General features: G+C 41.4%; 1 protein-coding gene across 1 annotated transcript in view; it reads left to right on the top strand.

Annotated features, from left to right (window-relative positions):
• The window catches only part of LOC128646952 (P2X purinoceptor 7-like), a 730,384-nt gene that overhangs the window by 508,504 nt on the left and 201,650 nt on the right, over nucleotides 1–20,230 (top strand). Inside the window, exons 7-8 of the mRNA XM_053699762.1 lie at nucleotides 2,924–3,004; nucleotides 4,837–4,966. Of these exons, the coding sequence (XP_053555737.1) occupies nucleotides 2,924–3,004; nucleotides 4,837–4,966 (211 nt within the window). The remainder of the gene's footprint in view (nucleotides 1–2,923; nucleotides 3,005–4,836; nucleotides 4,967–20,230) is intronic.

Below are 20,230 nucleotides of genomic sequence, written 5' to 3' on the forward strand. Positions count from 1 at the left end.
CTCTGAGGCAGCGGACAGAAATCAACCGATCGAATACGATCGAGTTGATTGACACCCCCTGCAAGCAGCCGATTGGCCGCGAATCTGCTGGGGGCGGCATTGCACCAGCAGTTCACAAGAACTGCTGGTGCAATGATAAATGCCCGCACTTACATAAATTGACCCCGTGGAGTTCAATTACATAATACAGAGCATGCACAGTCAGAGGTAGCAGATTCTGACAAAGGAGCAGATTCTGAAAGAACACCTGCTTTTTCAAATAAAGATAGCATGAGAATGAAGAAAAATTGATAATAGGAGGGAATTAGAAAGTTGCTTAAAATTGTATGCTCCATCTGACTCATAAAAGAAAAGAAATTGAGTTTAATATCCCTTTAAATAGAAAATTGTAGCTTTTTAATTTTTAATTTTTTTTTTTTTTTCACGAGGGGGCACGCATTTACAAAGCATGTATGGGAGTCAAAATAAGAGCAGACCTACATATTCTGCAGGAAAGTGTAGCTTCTGGCTGGCTTATCCCCTACTATTAACATTTGGGATATGTGCTAAATCACTAGGTAAAAGAATGAAGTCTAAATCCTATGCAGTGCACTAAAACAGAACCATTAAACTTGAGACCCCAGTGCAATAGCTCCTTAAAAACAATTCACCTCTTAATCACCATGATCCAAAACCCTTAAACTCATTCTCAAATCTCAATCATTTCCCCTAAACAGCCATGCACCCCAAACCCCCCAATGCAATTAACCCCTTTATTTGCAATAGCAGTGAGGATACTAGGTTTTCAGGTACTGGTCATTTTGTAGATTAGATTTAGCAATACCTAATATTAATTAGGTTCGCAATAACTAATGAATGTCAGGCTACTTAATACAACCTATGTACTGGGAACCTATAAGAATATGATTGTATCATATAAATAAAAGTCTATAAATGGCTTCCGGCTTCTATCGACGCCTCAAAAGTGCACTGTGATCTTAGGCCCAGCCTAAGATCACAGTGCACTTTTGAGGCGTTGATAGAAGCCAGTAGCCATTTATAGACTTTTATTTATATGATACAATCATATTCTTATCATGGAATATTGTTTAAGAAAATGAGTAACTCATGATAGTTAGGTATAATCAATAGGGTAAAAGACAAGTCCAAAAAGTCTCCTATTAACTTCCAATTCCAAATAAGAGGTTAAGACACGGAGCACCTTGCAGATGCGTGATGCAACCTAACAGTTCGGCAGCTAACTCTGTCTCCAGCACGCAGGATTACATAACAATTCATTATTTTATTTATTATTTTTAAAGCGTATGATCATATCAATATGTTTTGAGGAGGCACAGCATTCAATTTGGGTGGGCATTGCCACCCAATGCCCCCCCTTGGAGCCGACCCTGTATGTATATATATATATATATATATATATATATATATATACATACAACACACAGAGAAATCCCAGCACTTGCTCACAAGCTCTCATGGGCTTGTCCCATTTGGTCAGATGCGGTAACTAACTCTTCCAGTTTTGCTTTTAATCTTAGCTGAAAGCTTGTAAGCGAGTGCTGGGCTTTCTCTGTGTGTTGTATTAATTCATTTTGTAACTTTGCCGATGGGCCTTGCACCCATGCTTGTTTGGGGTTAACTGCCTGTGACTCTGGAGACAGCGCAGCTTCCTGAGAGTGCTATAGCACCCAGGGCTGAGCATGTTGCAGGGTCCTGGGATGTGTACCCAGTCCAGTCTGAGAGGGCAGTCCCCTTCCGTGTTTTGTATATGTCTAGGGAGATTACAAAGGTCTGTGAACCCTGACTTGTTCCCAGTTTGTTTGATTGAGAGCTTGCATTTGTATGGCTGTATTAGGGACCCAGGTTTTGGAAGAGACCTTGACGTGGTACCTGAGCTTATCCCATTTGGCCAGATGCGGTAACTAACTCTTCCAGTTTTGCTTTTAATCTTAGCTGAGAGCTTGTAAGCGAGTGCGGGGCTTTCTCTGTGTGTTGTATTAAATAATTTTGTAATTTTCTTGATGGGCCTTGCACCCAGGCTTGTCTGGGGTTAACTGCCTGTAACTCTGGAGGCAGTGCAGCTTCCTGAGAGTGCTATAGCCCCCAGGGCTGAGCATGTTGCAGGGTCATGGGATGTGTACCCAGTCCAGTCTGAGAGTGCAGTCCCTTTCCGTGTTTTGTACAGTATATATATATATATATATATATATATATATATATATATATATATATATATATATATATATATATATATATATATAAATACACACATATTTACACATAAATATTAATATATATAATCATAATGCCCCCCCCTTGGAGTCGAACCTGTATTATATATACATACACACACACATATTTACACTTAAATATTAATATATATAATCATATACAAATATATTTAAAATTGCTTACAATCGCTGCACGACTTACCCCCTTTGTTGCACTAGTTCCCATTGGAGCCTATGGAAACACGCTCTTGTGAGTGCAAAGCTTCCATGCAATGCAAATGTGAGGTCATGTTCACATTGCACCTAACTTGTAACACTAGCGCACATAAGCGTGCACTGGTATTACTAAGTTAAGAGCAAATATCGCTTTTGTAGACGCAATATTTTGCGCTCAACTTGTAATCTAGCCCTAATGGAGGGTTTACAGTATTACAGTACAATGCTCTTTAATAATTCAGCAGCTGTGCTTCTAATGGTTTTCAGTTCTGTGGAAGAGCCAAAAACTGCCTGAAGTGAATTAAGTTTTAAAATTGCAAACTCTGAACAACTGATTTTAAACAGCTTTGCCCACTTTTGTTATAAATACTGTAAGATCTTCTTCCTTATACTTTTGGTTGGTTGTTTTGTCTAATTGTTTTTTTCTCTAGTCCGTTTATGAATATGAATTAATTTATTTCATTTACATATTACAGCCCCGCCATTATGCAAAGTGCAGAAAACTTTACCGTCCTGATTAAGAATAACGTCTTCTTTGCAGCATACAATTACTCAGCGTAAGTTAATCAACTGAAAATATGAACAGCATTGTATTGTTATTGTTTTTGCTGTGAAATTGGTTTCTCCTTTAATGTGTTTCCAATTACTTGTTATACTAGCTGCAGAGTATTAAGTGTATGAGGAATCGCTCCTTTAGGTTTATCTTTGTATATGAAATAGCCTTTTTTATTATTTGAAAACACAACCCATTACAATAGACTTAGCTTGCAGGGAAATCAGATCTTTTTATCTTATCTCTTTCTCTATACACATATGCTTCCTTATCTTATCCTTGTCTGTATACCAAAGCCGAATACAGTTAAAGATTATTGTTTTATTAATTAACTCCCCTAACCTCCATTGGGAGTGTAATTTTTTCATTGTTAAAAAAGATAGAAAATCCCTTTATTACCCATTCACAAGTTTTTAATAACCAACACGGTTATATTAATAAACTTTTTACTTCTGAGATTAGCCTCTGCAGACTGTCCCCTTATATCAGTTCTTTTGACAGACTGGCATTTTAGCCAATCATTGCTGACTCATAAATAACTCAACGGGAGTGAGCACAAAGTTATCTGTGTGGAACACATGAACAAGCACTGTCTAGCCATGAAAAGCTGTAAAAATGCACTGAGAAAAGAGGCGGCCTTTAAGTGCTTAGAAATTAGCATATGAGCCTACCTAGTTTTAGCTTTTAACAAAGAATAACAAGAGGACAAAGCAAATTTGATAGAAGTAAGTTGGAAAGTTGTTTAAAATTGCATGCCCTATCTGAATATTGAAAGTTTAATTTTGACTAGACTGTCTCTTTAAGTATTTAAATTTTCAGTATAGCTTGGGATACCACAGGCAAAATCAGCTATTTCAAGTAGCAAAATAAAGGTAAATAGGCTTCATGTAAATAATTTAACACACTTAGAGCTAGATTATGAGTGGAGTGCTATTTATCGCTCCCGCATTAACATTGCTAGAGTGAGGGTTTTGCACCTTTCAGCTGCACTCAATTATGAGCTAAAAGTAAAAAGTTAGCGTGCAAGGGAAAACTTGATGCACGCAAAAAGTTTGAACTTTAAATATCGCGATAGCATTAACATATTCTCCCATAGACTTCAATGGAGAAATAAAACCTAACCTCCATTCTTGCACGCTAACCCAACTACGTTTATTCAAGTGAATAATGAATATTTCACATTCCAATGTTCTTCACATAGAAGAATATGTTGTATTTATTTAAATACATATGTGTGACTAGAGCATCAGGATTCAAACACCATACCTGCACAGAGAGCTGGTAGCGGTGTGTATTGCATCAGTGAAGACTTAATTTGTGTCATACAAACCATACTTTCACACATTTATGACTGGGTATCAGGGACCCGTCACCATTTCGTGGGTGTAGCTGTTTTTGGAGGAGTGGAATTATGGGTGGTTAGTGTGCAGAATTATAGGTGTTTCTGGTTGGTCAGTAGGTGTGTCTGGGCAGTTTGTGGGCATGACTGGGTATTCCATGGGTGGGGCTAAGGGAAATTCTGCAAATAGAGACATATGGCTGTCTCAAACAGGGGCAGTTGGGAGGTCTGTACAAACTACTGCTGACTCCCTGAACAGGTGTGGTGTTTGAATGCTAGTGCATGGGGCACTCACAGCATATGTTTGTATGTTGCTGAACAACAGTAATAACTATTACCAGAAGCATAGTCCCAAAATGTTTCTGTTCAAAATGTAAATGCACCCATGCACATTTAAATGTTGACCTTTCTATTCCTTTAATTACATATTCCTAACACAGCATGTTTAATTGCCTCTGAGAAAATATAATATGCATTTTTATCTTTTTTCCTTTCAGGAAAAATACTGTGCCAACATATAATGCCTCCTGCATTTATAACAGACTCTCAAATCCCCTTTGTCCAATCTTCCGCCTAGGTGACATTATCAAGGAGATCGGAGAAAACTTTTCCCAAGTAGCAGTTTGGGTACGTATTTTATTCAGTGAGATTAACCCCTTAGTGACCACAGCACTTTTCAATTTTCTTACCGTTTGGGACCAGGGCTGTTTTTAAATTTCTGTGGTGTTTGTGTTTAGCTGTAATTTTCCTCTTACTCATTTACTGTACCCACACATATTATATACAGTTTTCCTCGCCATTAAATGGACTTTCTAAAGATACCATTATTTTCATCATATCTTATAATTTACTATAAACACATTTATAAAATATGATGAAAAAATGGAAAACAACCACACTTTTTCTAACTTTGACCCCCAAAATCTGTTACACATCTACAACTACCAAAAAAAACATCCATGCTAAATAGTTTCTAAATTTTGTCCTGAGTTTAGAAATACCCAATGTTTACATGTTCTTTTCTTTTTTTGCAAGTTATAGGGCAATAAATACAAGTAGCACTTTGCTATTTCCAAAGCGATAGTTACATTGTAACACTGATATCCCTGAATAACCCTTCACATGTATATATATTTTTTTTAGTAGACAACCCAAAAGTATTGATCTAGGCCCATTTTGGTATATTTCATGCCACCGTTTTACTGCCAAATGCGATCAAATAAAAAAAAAATGTTAATGTTTTCACAAACTTTAGGTTTCTCACTGAAATTTTATACAAACAGCTTGTGCAAGCATCGCACAAATGGTTGTAAATGCTTCTCTGGGGTCCCCTTTGTTCAGAAATAGCAGATATTTAGGGCTTTGGCATTACTTTTTGGTAGTTAGAAGGCCACTAAATGCCGCTGCGCACCACACTTGTATTATGCTGAGCAGTGAAGGGGTTTATTAGGTAGCTTGTAGGGTCAATTTTAGCTTTATTGTAGTGTAGTAGACAACCCAAAGTATTGATCTAGGCCAATTTTGGTATATTTCATTCCACCATTTTACAGCCAAATGCGATCAAATAAAAAAAATGGTTAACTTTTTCACTAACTTTAGGTTTCTCACTGAAATTATTTACAAACAGCTTGTGCAATTATGGCACAAATGGTTGTAAATGCTTCTCTAGGATCCCTTTGTTCAGAAATAGCAGACATATATGGCTTTGGCATTGCTTTTTGGTAATCAGAAGGCCGCTAAATGCTGCTGCGCACCACACTTGTAATTTGTCCAGCAGTGAAGGGGTTACCCCACCCCACAATTGTCACCGCCATCTTAAGTACTGGCTGAAAGTCTGCCAGTACTAAAATAAAAGCCTTTTTTTAAATTATATATAGTTTCTGCAGTGTAGGTTCCCCCTAACCCCTCAACCTCCACGATCCCCCCCAAACAGCTCTCTTAAGCTCCCTCCCTCTTTATATTTGTTGCCATCTTAGGTACTGGCAGCTGTCTGCCAGAACCCAGTTTGTAATCAAATGTGCATATTTTTTATTAATTTTTTTTATAACCCCTTGTTTTCCGTAGTGTAACTGTCCCTTCAATATCCTACCCCCTCCCAGATCCTTTTCAAAACAATTATTTCTCCCCTCCCTTTCCCTCCTTCGATTATCATTACAGTATGTGTAAAGAAGTCACGCGCATGCTCCCGCCTACCTCACGGAACAGAAACCGGAACTGCTCCAGCCATGGGCCCCCCACCTGCCTCCCTGCCATGGCTCCCACCGACCAACGATCTGCACCATCGCTGGCCATTGCAGAGAGGGCTACATAGTGGCCCTCTCTGCATTGGTGGGTAAAAAAGGGTATTGCAGTGATGCCTCAATATTGAGGCATTACTGCAATACCTTGAAATTGCCTGAAAGCGATCACAATTGCTTCCAGCGCTTGAAACCCCAGAGGACGTGCCAGGCACGTCCTTGGTCATTAACTGACACTTTTTGTAGGACGTGTTAAGGGGTTAAAGCAAGAGACTGCCTAATTCTAAAACCTGTCAGCCAGAATCCAGGCTTTTGAGTCTTTATCAATGTTATAAAAGCACAACTTGTCATAATGAGATCAGTCTTCCGCTCACAACTCCCCATTCACCTCCTGCAAATGGCTGCAATCCTCCAGAAGTTATAGGAACATGAAACACATTGAGATTGTAATAGAAACTGTTTTATAATGTGTAAAAAAAACTTTTATTTTTTATTTTAGACATATGTACAGTACATTCATTTAGGAAAAAGTGCATAAGATAAAGTCAAGTTTTACATATAAAAGACAAAGGCCTCTATTTAACAAGCTCCGTACGGAGCTTGAAGGCCTCTGAAGACTCGCCAGAAACAGCAGTTATGAAGCAGTGGTCACAAAGACCGCTGCTCCATAACCCTGTCCGCCTGCTCTGAGCAGACGGACAGACATCGCCGGAAATCAACCCGATCGAGTACGATCGGGTTGATTGACACCCCCCTGCTGGCGGCCCATTGGCTGCGAGTCTGCAGGGGGCGGTGTTGCACCAGCAGCTCTTGTGAGCTGCTGGTGCAATGCTGAATACGGAGAGCATATTGCTCTCCGCATTCAGCGAGGTCTGGCGGACCTGATCCGCACTGTCGGATCAGGTCCGCCAGACCTTGATAAATATAGGCCAAAATATTAATTGATTTGTGGTGAGGCTTAAAGGCTTAAACAAAAAAGCCTTGCCTCAGTATCTAATGCAAAATTCCAATTCTAGAATATTATACATTTAGGATACTTTAGATCCAAGATTATAATTTTACACACAGTTTATATTAAGGTCATACAAGATTAGAATCTACATATATTAAGGTGATAGATATAGATCGCATTTTAGTCAGAACAGGGTACTATCTAGAGTAGTACATTTGAACAGAGAAGGAGAGGGGGAAGAAAATTAATAAATAAATAAATAAGTCTCTCCATCTCTTTTGAGATTGAACACCTTAGCATTCATGGTCTTAATGAATTATGTGTACACATTTTCCTCCTCTAGGACATTTTCAAGACAGTTTCATTCCCCCCCCCTCAGTCTAGTCACTAATATTAATTCTGTTTGAGCAAAGGGCATTACAATTTGTTTTTGTACAGGAGCCTCTAAGATTTCTATGTATGGATTCCATTTTTTGACAAACCCATCTAATCTGTTTGTACTATCTAACTTAGCGTCATATTGTTTCATTAGTCTATTCTTCAGTTGTATAATAGTAGGTGCTGTTCTAACTGTCCATAGGTCCAATATACATTTACGGACTTGTAGTATAATAATAGTAAAGAGGGGTTGTATTTTGGCATTTATTCTGTCCCATTGTAAAAAACAGATCTGGGGGATATCCAATTTTACATCAATTTTAAAACAATGTTTGATCCAATATTGGACTTTTTGCCAGAAATATTTTATCTTTAGACAAGTTAAAAAATAATGTATATAATTTGCATTTTCCAAGCAGCATTTAACACATGCGTTGTTGCATCCTATTCTCCATTTTGATAGCCTAAGGGGGGTTATATAGTCATAATGCAGCATTCTCAATTGTGATTCTCTAAGAGGCATAGAGAGAATCGCTCTTTTCACCATATTCAAGCTGTTTGAGATCCAGGTTAATGTTAGGCCCTCTGCAACATCTATACTCCACCTACCCACTATCTCTTCTATGACTTCGTCTTCTCCCTTATGATTTAGAGTTTTATAAAATCCAGACATTGAAAAAGATCCTGCAGTAAAAGCCTTTTGAGGTAAATTAAAGATCGGGGTCTCCAAAAAATGGTGGTCCTTTTCTATTAGACTAAAATCATAATGCCGTGCTTGCAAATAAGTAAGAATTTGGGAACTCAAACTTAATTGGCAAAGCTTGAAATTAAGTTATCCCTTTATTTAAAGGGTCCACTAAGTCCCCCACTACCATTAGTTTCCCATATCTGAAATACATTAGTATCCATGCCTGCAGGGAAATAGATATTGTTTAACAAAGGGATAGTACTAGGGGATGGATGTGTACGGTTCATAGATTTATGGGCTAAATGCTATGCTCAGAGAGCATCACCATAAAGTATATGTGAATTTATTTGTTTTGTAATATCCTGTCAGGGTTTTTTCCCTGATTTGTTTGCCATGTGCTGCTGGCAGCCATTTTACTCACCTATCTTGCTGATTCTGGTGCATACTGTGTGATACTGCTCATTTCCTGCACTTCCTTTTATGGCCAGACTGGTGTACATCATCCATGTGAGATAGGATGCAGTCTCAGAATTGTGATGTCATCACTTATTATTTAAATGCCCTCTGTTCAGTATGCTTTGCCCTTGCGTTGTCTCAGACCTGTTTGTGAGAGCTCCTGTGTATTACCTGGCTGTCTGACGTCCCTCCTGGTTCCTGATCCCTGGCTTGTTCCTGACTCTGCTGTTCTCCTTGTTCCTGATTCCGGCTCGTCTGACTACTCGCTTTGGCTCCTGACTCGGCTCGTCTGACTATTCGCTTTGGCTCCTGACTCGGCTCATCTGACTACCAGCTCTGGTTTTGATTCCTGGCTTGTTATTTGACTTGTGGACTTTTTATTATTTTTTGCCATTAATAAAGGTGTGATTATTTTTGCACTTCTCGTCTCAGTCTGATTCCTGGCACCCTGACATTACACAAGGGCCATGAATCCTGATGGTGCTAATAATCCACCTTTACCTGCCATAATTTCCAGGATGGATGAACAGGATCACCGCTTGGATCAATTTGCACTAGCCCTGCAAACCCTGCTGACTCTCACTGCACATTTGGACCAAAGTGTCCCGCAAGTTATGGCTTCTCCTGTTTCCGCTGCTGCACCCAGTCCTACCAGGAGCATGTCCGGTTCTGCACCTCTACCTCAGCGATATGGAGGTGATCCTAATCAGTGCAGAGGGTTTTTGAACCAGGTGGGCATTTACTTTGAGATGTTACCTCAGGCGTTTCCCTCTGACAGAGCTAAGGTGGGATTTCTCATCTCGTTACTCTCTGACACAGCTCTTGTCTGGGCTTATCCCTTGTGGGAGACTAATAAACCTGTGATTTCAAATTACTTTGAATTTGTGGCCTCCTTTCGAAGGGTATTTGATGTTCCGGCTCGCTCCTCCTCTGCTGCTAAACGACTCATGTCCATTCAGCAAGGTACAAGATCTGTTGCTCAATGTGCCATTGAGTGCCCTACGCTTGCCGCAGAGGTAGGTTGGAACAATGAAGCCCTTGTTGCCGCCTTCTTTCATGGCTCTCTGATGCGATTGAAGACGAAGTTGCTGCCAGAGATTTACCAGAAGATCTCGAGGCATTGGTGTCTTTCTTGATCCTAATTGACATCAGACTAAGTGAGAGGCCCTCTTTCAAGGAGCGCTTGTGAAAGCCTCCTGTTCCGTTGTCTCCTACGTGTTCGTTCCCACCCATGCCTCCCTCTCCTCCCATGCCTCCAGGTCCAGAGTCACCAGGTACTGCTGAGCCGATGCAGTTGGGATTCACGCGTCTCTCTGCGGCAGAGAGGGGCTTTAGGAGGAGGGAGGGGTCCTGCCTCTATTGTGGGTTACAGGGCCACCTTTTGAAATCTTGTCCTACGTGGCCAGGAAATGCTCACACCTAAGGTCCTGTCGGGGGCAGACCTTGGGTGGTTTATCCTCATCCCTGGAACCGCTAAAGGAGAAACCTTTGGTTACGGTTGTCCTTTCCTGGGTGGACTCCTCCATAGTCACCCAGGCTCTTGTTGACTCCGGTGCTGCGGGCTATTTTATTGACAGTGCTTTTATATCAAAGCACTCCATTCCTGTTTTGCCTCGGTCCGTTCTGCTTGCTATTAAGGCCATTGTTGGCAGGCACCTTCAGCCCACACTCGTTACTCATGAAACTGCTCCGTTATCCATGGCTGTTGGGGTTCTCCATTTTGAAACCCTCCAGTTCCAGGTGATAAACTGTCTGCATTTTCCGGTTGTTCTGGGTTATCCCTGGCTCCAAAAGCACAATCCCAGTCTCGACTGGCGCAGGTCCGAAATTTTGTCGTGGTCTCTGCAATGTATTTCCACTTGTCTTTGGAAACCAGTTAAAGTCTTGTGCACTTCTTTGGTATCTCAATTGTCAGAGGAGTACCAAGAGTTCCTAGACGTTTTTGACAAGGTGCGTGCCGGTACGTTGCCTCCTCACCGGTCTTTCGATTGTGCCATAGACCTGCAACCCAGAGCCATTCCTCCTCAGGGCCGGGTTTACCCTATATCTGTTGCAGAGAATTGTGCTATGGAGGAGTATGTTGCCGATGCTCTGTAACCGGGGATCATCAAATCCTGCTCTCCTGCAGGGGCTGGCTTCTTCTTTGTGAAGAAAAACGGTGGCGAGTTAAGACCATGCATTGATTATAGGTGTCTTAATCATCTTACCATTAAGAATGCTTACCCTATTCCGCTCATTACGGAACTCTTTGACCGCCTCAAGGGAGCTACGGTCTATACTAAACTTGATTTGAGAGGAGCGTACAATCTCGTTAGGATTAAGGAGAGCCACGAATGGAAAACAACATTTAACACCCGGAGCGGGCATTATGAGTATCTTGTAATGCCCTTTGGCCTATGTAATGCTCCTGCTGTTTTCCAGGGATTTATTAATGATGTCCTATGAGATATGTTGCAACAGTTTGTTGTGGTGTACTTAGACGACATCCTCATACACTCACCCACACTTGAGGCTCATCGTTCTGATGTTACACGGGTTCTTCAGAGACTACGTGAGAACAGTCTGTTTTGTAAACTCGAGAAATGTGAGTTCCATCAGACTCAAGTAACCTTCCTAGGTTATGTTATCTCCATTGCAGGGTTCTCCATGGATCCTGACAAGTTATCTGCAGTTCTGCAGTGGCCTCACCCAGTTGGTCTTCGGTCTATTCAACATTTTTTGGGGTTCGCCAATTACTATAGAAAGTTTATTAAAAACTTTTCTTCCTTGGTCAAACCTATCACAGACATGACCCGTAAAGAGAATGATCCACTCCATTGGTCACCTGCTGCCATTAAAGCCTTTGATAGTCTAAAGACTGCCTTTGCTGCCGCTCCAGTTCTGGCTCATCCTAACCCTGTCCTGCCTTTCGTTCTTGAGGTCGATGCATCTGAGACTGGAGTAGGTGCCCTCTTGTCTCAACGTCCTACACCGGATGGTTCCTTGCATCCGTGTAGTTTCTTCTCTAAGAAATTGTCTCCAGCAGAGTGCAATTATGAAATTGGCGACAGGGAATTACTGGCCATAATTTTGGCACTCAAGGAATGGAGGCATCTTCTCGAGGGTACTATGTGCCAGTGCTCATTCTTACTGACCACAAGAATTTAACTTATCTATCTGAAGCAAAATGTTTGTTGCCCCGACAGGCCAGATGGGCGCTATTTTTGTCTCAGTTTAATTATGTGGTCTCCTAACTGCCTGGTAGTGAGAATGTTAATGCTGATGCCCTCTCTCGACAATTTTCACCTCTGTCCAAGGAGAAGTCTGTACCTACTCCAGTTATACCTCCTGACCATATTTTGGCTACCATACGTACTAATTTGACTTCTCCCTTGGGGGAGGAGATCCTGGCTGCACAAACCAATGCACCTCCTGAGAAACCTAGTGGTAAGTGTTTTGTTCCTGAGAATCTTCGAACTAAACTTTTGCACACTTACCACTATCCTAAAGCCGCAGGTCACCCAGGCAAGAGCCAAATGATTTGGTCTGTCACTTGACAATTCTGGTGGTCCAGGCTTTGTTCTGATGTTGCTGCCTATGTTGCCTCCTGCTCAGTTTGTGCACAGAATAAGACTCCTCGACGTCTTCCTGTGGGTCTTCTTCAACCTATTGCTAATGGTGAGCGTCCTTGGACACATCTTTCCATGGACTTCATTGTCGAGCTCCCTGTTTCCAATGGCAATACTGTTATCCTTATGGTGGTTGACCGTTTTTCTAAAATGTCACATTGCATTCCCTTGAAGAAGTTGCCTACCGCTCAGGAGCTTGCTTCAATTTTTGCCCGGGAGGTCTTCCGTTTACATGGGTTACCCAAGAATATAGTATCGGACCGGGGTAGCCAGTTTGTCTCCAGATTTTGGCGTTCCTTTTGTGCTCAAATGGGGATCCAGCTTTCCTTCTCCTCTGCATATCACCCTCAATCCAATGGGGCTGCGGAACGGTCTAATCAAGCTCTGGAACAGTTACTCCGTTGCTATGTCTCAGATCACCACAATAATTGGTCTGAACTGTTACCTTGGACAGAGTTTGCTCGTAATAGTGCTATTAATGCTTCCTCCAAGTTATCCCCGTTCATGGCGAATTATGGGTTTCAACCATCCTTGTTGCCCGATTCATTCATGTCTCAGGGTATTCCGGCTTTGGAGGAGCATCTCTGGCAACTCTGTTCCACGTGGGTGCAGATTCAGGATTGCCTTCATCGTTCTATGCAACGCCAAAAGTTCCAGGCTGATCGTAGGCGTCTGCCCGCACCTTCTGTCAGGAATTCTGTTCCACCTTTACAGAAAGCTGTAATCTCTCTATACCACCTTTACAAACTCAAGCCAACCCCTTACCCTATTTAAAGTTACTCTTGAGGCCAGCCAGGTGCTTAGTGATTAAGAAATTAACCTAACTGAGCTCCCTGCACATGTTTTGTGCTCCAGCTATTTCAAACCTTAGAAAGTTTATTCCTAAATCGTTAACCTGAATTTCTACAAGGAAACTGGATTGCTTTCTGCCTAGGCAGAACTTGCTACTTCTGCTCCGCTACTGCTGAAGTTTATTAAGTGATTTATTGACACTACAACAGCGTGACCTGCTTGTCACAATTTACAAGATTGATACTTACAATTCCCGGTAAGCTGTTTACCTCTAATTCAACTGCCACTCTGCATTGCAAGTTTCAGCAAACACGGAGCTGCTCACTGCAAGACATTCCTAAGCAGTGACATCACAACTATTCCAGACGGCTCAGCTTACAAGCAGACCTCATATCAGCTGTTCTACCGTTCTGTCTCAGCCTGTCTCACTGATTCACACGCTCTGCTGCTACAGAACATTTCCCTGCTAGTCTCTATATGCAGGTAGTGTGGTCTCAGAGGTTTCCTAAACATTTTGGCTGTACTTAGAATTATATTACCAGCATAAAATCTTCATTGCTATTTTTCCAGTGTGGAAAATTTATACTTTATTAATTTGCAAGTATAAACATAGTGAGAGATTCTACACCTATTCACATATTAATCCAAGTTTGTGAATTCGATATAAACTCACTTTGTGCCCTAAAATTAACATTTATCCATATGTTAATTTACAGCTAAGTGATACAAAACCTATCATCCACAGTTGTGATCCATACAAAGGATTGAATTTATACAGTGAATTAATTCATTACACCTTCCTACCAGGTTGGTGAGAGAGTTTGGCTGTCCTCACGCAACTTGAACCTTTCTGTGCCTTCCAATAAACTGGCTCCCTGTTATGTTGGTCCTTTTCGAATACTCCGACGGGTCAATCCTGTGGCCTACCCTCTTGACCTTCCTCCTGCAATGAGCATCTCCAATGTTTTTCATGTCTCCCTCTTGAAACTATTGGTTTGTAATCGGTTTACCACTGTGTTGCCTTGTCCCCATCCTATCTTTGTTGACAACCATGAGGAGTATGAGGTCAGCAGCATTATTGACTCTTGTATGTCCAGGGGCCGCGTACAGTATTTGGTTCACTGGAGGTGCTACGGTCCAGAGGAGCATTCATGGGTTCCCTCCTCTGATGTTTATGCTCCCATCCTCCTCCGTGCCTTCCATGCCCATTTCCCCAATAAGCCTTTTGTCCTTCCGCGGGGTAGGGGTCGTTGAGGGGAGGGTACTGTCAGGGTTTTTTCCCTGATTTGTTTGCCATGTGCTGCTGGAAGCCATTTTACTCACCTCTCTTGCTGATTCTGGTGCATACTGTGTGATACTGCTCATTTCCTGAACTTCCTTTTATGGCCAGACTGGTGTACATCATCCGTGTGAGACAGGATGCAGTCTCAGAATTGTGATGTCATCACTTATTATTTAAAGGGCCTCTGGTCAGTATGCTTTTCCCTTGCATTGTCTCAGACCTGTTTGTGAGAGCTCCTGTGTATTACCTGGCTGTCTGACGTCCCTCCTGGTTCCTGATCCCTGGCTTGTTCCTGACTCTGCTGTTCTCCTTGTTCCTGATTCCGGCTCGTCTGACTACTCGCTTTGGCTCTTGACTCGGCTCGTCTGACTATTTGCTTTGGCTCCTGACTCGGCTCGTCTGACTACCAGCTCTGGTTTTGATTGCTGGCTTGTTATTTGACTCGTGGACTTTTTATTATTTTTTGCTATTAATAAAGGTGTGATTATTTTTGCACTTTTCGTCTGATTCCTGGCACCCTGACATATCCTTAAAAGAGATGTAGTGGAGAAATGATAGATCCCATTCTCCCAAAACAGAGTTCTCTAATGTTTCCTCATAGAAATTATGTGTATTTAATTGCCAATCCATGACAATTCATGCCAGTGCAGCCCAATGTATAATTTAAAAATTGGGTAATCCCAAACCTCCACTTTATATCCTGATAGTCTCCCAAACTCTGATATTAAATGTAATATTTCAGAAATATAAAAGGAGGGTTGTTCCACGAAGAGCAGCATATCATCTACATATAAAGCTAGATGCAGTGTTGCACCTTTAATATTTAATCCAGGGAAAGTGAGACGTAGTTTTATTGCTAAAGGATCTAGAGCCAAATTAAAAAGAAGTGGCAATAGTGGGCAACCTTTTCTTGTGCCTCTTTGAAGGGAAAAGGGAAGGGGAAAAAAACCACATTAATCAGAACATGTGCCATTGGTGTAAGGTATATATTACGGATCAGGGATAAGGATCTGCCATTATACCAAAACGCTGTAGTGTATGGAATAGATAATCCCACTCAACCCTATCGAAGGCCTTCTCTGCATCTAACGACAGCAAGAAGGCCTCCGATCGGACATCCCCTTCTCTCTCCTTGGAAAGTGACCGAAAATGGGAGATTGTATGCAACACTCGCCTTGTGTTTGTCACTGATGCCCTCCCACTCATAAATCCTGTTTCATCGGGGTGAATAAGACTAGGGAGGATTGGCTTTAGGCGTTCTGTTAAGATTTTCATAAGGATTTTAAATTCAGAGTTAAGTAGTGATATAGGTAAATAAGACTCTGGAAGTTCCTGATCTTTTCCTGATTTTGGAATTAGGGAGATAAAGGCATTGGTAAAAGACCTATCTGGGCCTATACCCTCCTGAAAAAAAATGACCTGTGATTTAAGCGGTTTAAGCAATTTGTAAAATACTGCAGGGAGGCCGTCTGGGCCTGCTGCCTTACCATTAGCTAGTGAAGAAATTGGGGCATTTAAAAGTTCTAATTGTTTCTGGGTCACCTGAGGGAGTCCTAGATTCCTCCAAAAATTTAAAGATGTTATTGTTGGAGGAGTTGGCTGTTTAGTATATAGCTCCATGTAGTATTCTGTAAAGGCAGTTGCAATAGAATTTGGAGTTTTGTGTATAATATCTCTATATCTAATAGCAGCTATATATCTCCCTGATGTCCATTTCTTAACCAATGAGGAGAGTAATTTTCTTGACCTATTCCCAAACCTATAATATCGACTGACCACTTTTAACAAAGTACCTACTGCCTGCTGTTTAAGATGGGTGTCTAGCTCCTCTTTACTTGCATGGTATATCTCTCTGGTTAGAGCTGGGGAACTTGTACAATAGGAGTGGTAAGCTACTGTCACTTTCTCTTGTAGTTGTTGAAGTATCAATTGGGATTTTTTACGCATATTGGCATCATATGCTATTATATTACCAGCAAGTACAGTCTTTGCTGCTCCCCAGAATAATCCAGGGTTATCAAGATGTCTTATATTGTCTGTAGCATAATCCTTCCATGAGTGTGTTAAATGTTTCTGAAAATTCTCAGAGGTATATAGATAATATGGGAATCGCAATACGTTTCTATTGCTACATGGAGGACCATCAAATAAAAACAGTTCAATTGGAGCATGGTCCGAAATGATTACATTATGAATTTTATCCTTAGTAACCGTGGGAATTAGTGAGTTTTGAAAGTAAAAAGAGATCTATCCTTGAGAGAACTGGGACAGATCTGGAAGCACAAGTATAGCCTCTGCCATCTGGATTAAGTAGCCTCCAAATATATACTAATTGAAGAGTATCCTTCAGCTTCAGGAAAATGTCCTTCTCAAATTTACCAAGTCCTTTAGGGGGAGCTCATACCCGTGGACAGCCCGGAATTCGATACCTATCTCATATTGGGTCTGGAACCAGATTAAAATTTCCACGCACCACCAAATCCAAACCCTGGAAAGGTACTAGTGTCTGGATAAGACCAGTCCAAAAGCTGAGAGATGTTTCTTGTAGGAATGCTATATCTGTATATAGCCTCCTTAAATGAGTGAGAATCATCTGTCTTTTAAATGGGGGAGTTAATACCCCCACATTCCAAGATACAAATTTAAGTGGCATCATAGTATACTGACTGGTTCATTTGCACAAATATCTGTGACCAGGGAGGATAAGGCGGGAGGAAGAAGAGAGGGAGAGAAGAGGGGAGAGAGAGGAAAGAAAAAAAAAAGTAAATAAATATGTAGATCTGTATATATTAAATATATGTGAAAAACGTAATAATAATGCAAAAACCAAACTGTGTAAAAACAAACAATAAGTATATCTTAGATAGTATATCTAAGTATCAGCTAGATTACAAGTTTGTGCATTCGTCTTTTAACTTGAAATGGCTGCATTGCTGTTTTAACGCTGAAAATACCACATTTATTTTATGTAATTGGCAAGAGTCCATGAGCTAGTGACGTATGGGATATACAATCCTACCAGGAGGGGCAAGGTTTCCCAAACCTCAAAATGCCTATAAATACACCCCTCACCACACCCACAATTCAGTTTTACAAACTTTGCCTCCCTATGGTTCTTTGCACAAGGTTGCATCTACCATGACGTGAGTTGCGTCATTTCCGGAATGTTGTTAGCACCAAAAAATTTTCATTTTGTGTTGTGCGTCATACTTGGCGCCAAATAATTTAATTTCTTAAACCCCACTTCCTATATGCCTCTTGCCCTTTTTTATGCTCAGAGGGCTATGCTGTTTACATTTTTTCCCATTCCTGAAACTGCCATATAAGGAAATTGATAATTTTGCCTTACATGTTATTTTTTACTCTTACATTTGCAAGATGTCTCAATCTAATCCTGCGTAAAAATGGAGAAGAACCCCATGCTCCTAAAATCACTAAAACTTTAATGTAAATTCATTTAAAATACGGATAACAATCCAAAACAGAGTGGAGAGAATAATGCAGCACACAGGCTTACACGTTTCGGCAAACAGCCGTCATGGGATCCTGTCTCAGAAACCACTGATGGAACCCTGCTGCCTGATAACAGTTATTCCAAAGCTAAGTGTATCTGTTGTAAATTAGCGGAGATTATATCTCCAGCTGTAGTGTGTAACAGTTGTCATGATAAGCTTTTGCATGCAGAGAATGTGTTGATCAGTACTAGTACAATGCCTGTTGTTCCTTCAACATCTAATGTACATGATATTCCTGTGAATATTAAAGACTTTGTGCTGATGCAATTCAGAAGGCTTTGTCTGCTATCCCGCAGTGGCATCACTAGGGGGGTGCGGGGAGTACAATGTAGAAATGCATAGATTTTTTTATTAGAGGGGCCAACATTTGTTTTTTTGCCCCTTGAACCAGCACTGCAATTTCCACAAATAGTTTTCCCGGCTGCTTTTGCTTGTTTGTACTTTGCTCCTCCCCTGCCCAATTTCGCTATGAATGTTGTGGGTGTGCCGTGGGGCTTGCGAAGTTGCGCTGCCAGCCTAAAAAATCTGTGCTCACTGCTCAGTGACGTGTGGAGCAGTGGAGTCACTCACTGCTGTGCTGTCTCTCTGAATGGGAACTGGGAAATCGTGAGGGGGATGCCTGGCACCTGACCGCATAACTGTCTGACACTGTCTCTAAAGTGAAGGAGCCATGTATGATGCCCACCAGACCGGTACGGTTACGGTACACTAAGTGCACACTGAAGAGGTAGGAGGGGAGGGCGGGCAGGGGTCTGGGGGTGGGCAGAGTGTAGAGGTGATTGGCCATAAGAAGCGGTAGGCACGTGGCCCGGAGCTGTGCACTGACAGACTTGGAACAGAGTCAGAGAGCAGAATTTTCATAGTTTGCGCACCTAAACATTTTCTTTAGTGATTTATTTTTAGAGTGCATTGTTTATCTTTCATTTGATGCTCTGCTGAGCCAGGGAGCAGCTCTAGGCATGAGCTTTATAATTATTGCAGTGCAGTTTACATATTTTGTATGTGTGTGTGTGTCTGAGTTTTTGTGTGTGTGTGCCTGAGTGATTTTTGTGTGTGTGTCTGAGTGTTTTTGTGTGTGTGTCTGAGTGTTTTTGTGTGTGTGTGTATGTGTGAGTGTTTTTGTGTGTGTGTGTCTAAGTGTGTTTCCGAGTGTTTGTGTGTGCATCTGAGTGTGTTTTTTTTACGTGTGTGTCTGAGTGTTTGTATGTGTGTGTGCCTGTTGATGAAAATTCAAATGACCGACAAACTACTGAATTATCCTCTGATGAAGATCTATCTATTTCAGAAGATCCTACTTCAGATATTGACACTGACAAATCTACTACTTATCTCTTTAAGATGGAGTACATCGTAAATTTGTTGGTGGGGGGCAGAGCCGATTCCTGAAGCGGCAGGACGCATCTCAATGAAGCTCTAGACTTGAGTATAGTTTTCATTGATACCTCCTCTAAAATATTAAGCTTAGTGGGATATATCTTACACATCTGAAAGTTGGAAACCTGTTTACAATATGGACAGGCTGCGAGAGTGGAAACCCTGATCGCGACCCTGACCTATGCTCTTAAGGAGCGCCACATGACTCAGGCCTGTATTTTATTTATAGTGAAATAACACGTGGCGAAGGCTGCCGCAGTTCATCCTCCCCCAGACACCTGGGTTACAGAAGTACAGATACTTCCATGCTCAATACCTACATCTATACACTAATAACAGATATTCACAACATGGAGAATTTGATCCCATTGAAATTTATAAGAGATCTTTTCACCAACTTCCAAGAGTCCTTTGCAGAGTCCATACGCTCAGCATTTAACCACCCTGTCACTAATCCACTCTGAGGCTCCCCAGATTGCCTATGCTAGCAAACAAGATGACGACGGTGGTGCCCTGGGGCCCCGGCACTCATCGTCTAAGATACCCTTGGATATTCGTCCACAGAAGGGAAAGACACCAATCCTATGCAATCTAGATGTGAGGGCTCCC

Source organism: Bombina bombina, chromosome 2, assembly GCF_027579735.1.
Source record: "Bombina bombina isolate aBomBom1 chromosome 2, aBomBom1.pri, whole genome shotgun sequence".
Classification (NCBI taxonomy): Eukaryota; Metazoa; Chordata; class Amphibia; order Anura; family Bombinatoridae; genus Bombina; species Bombina bombina.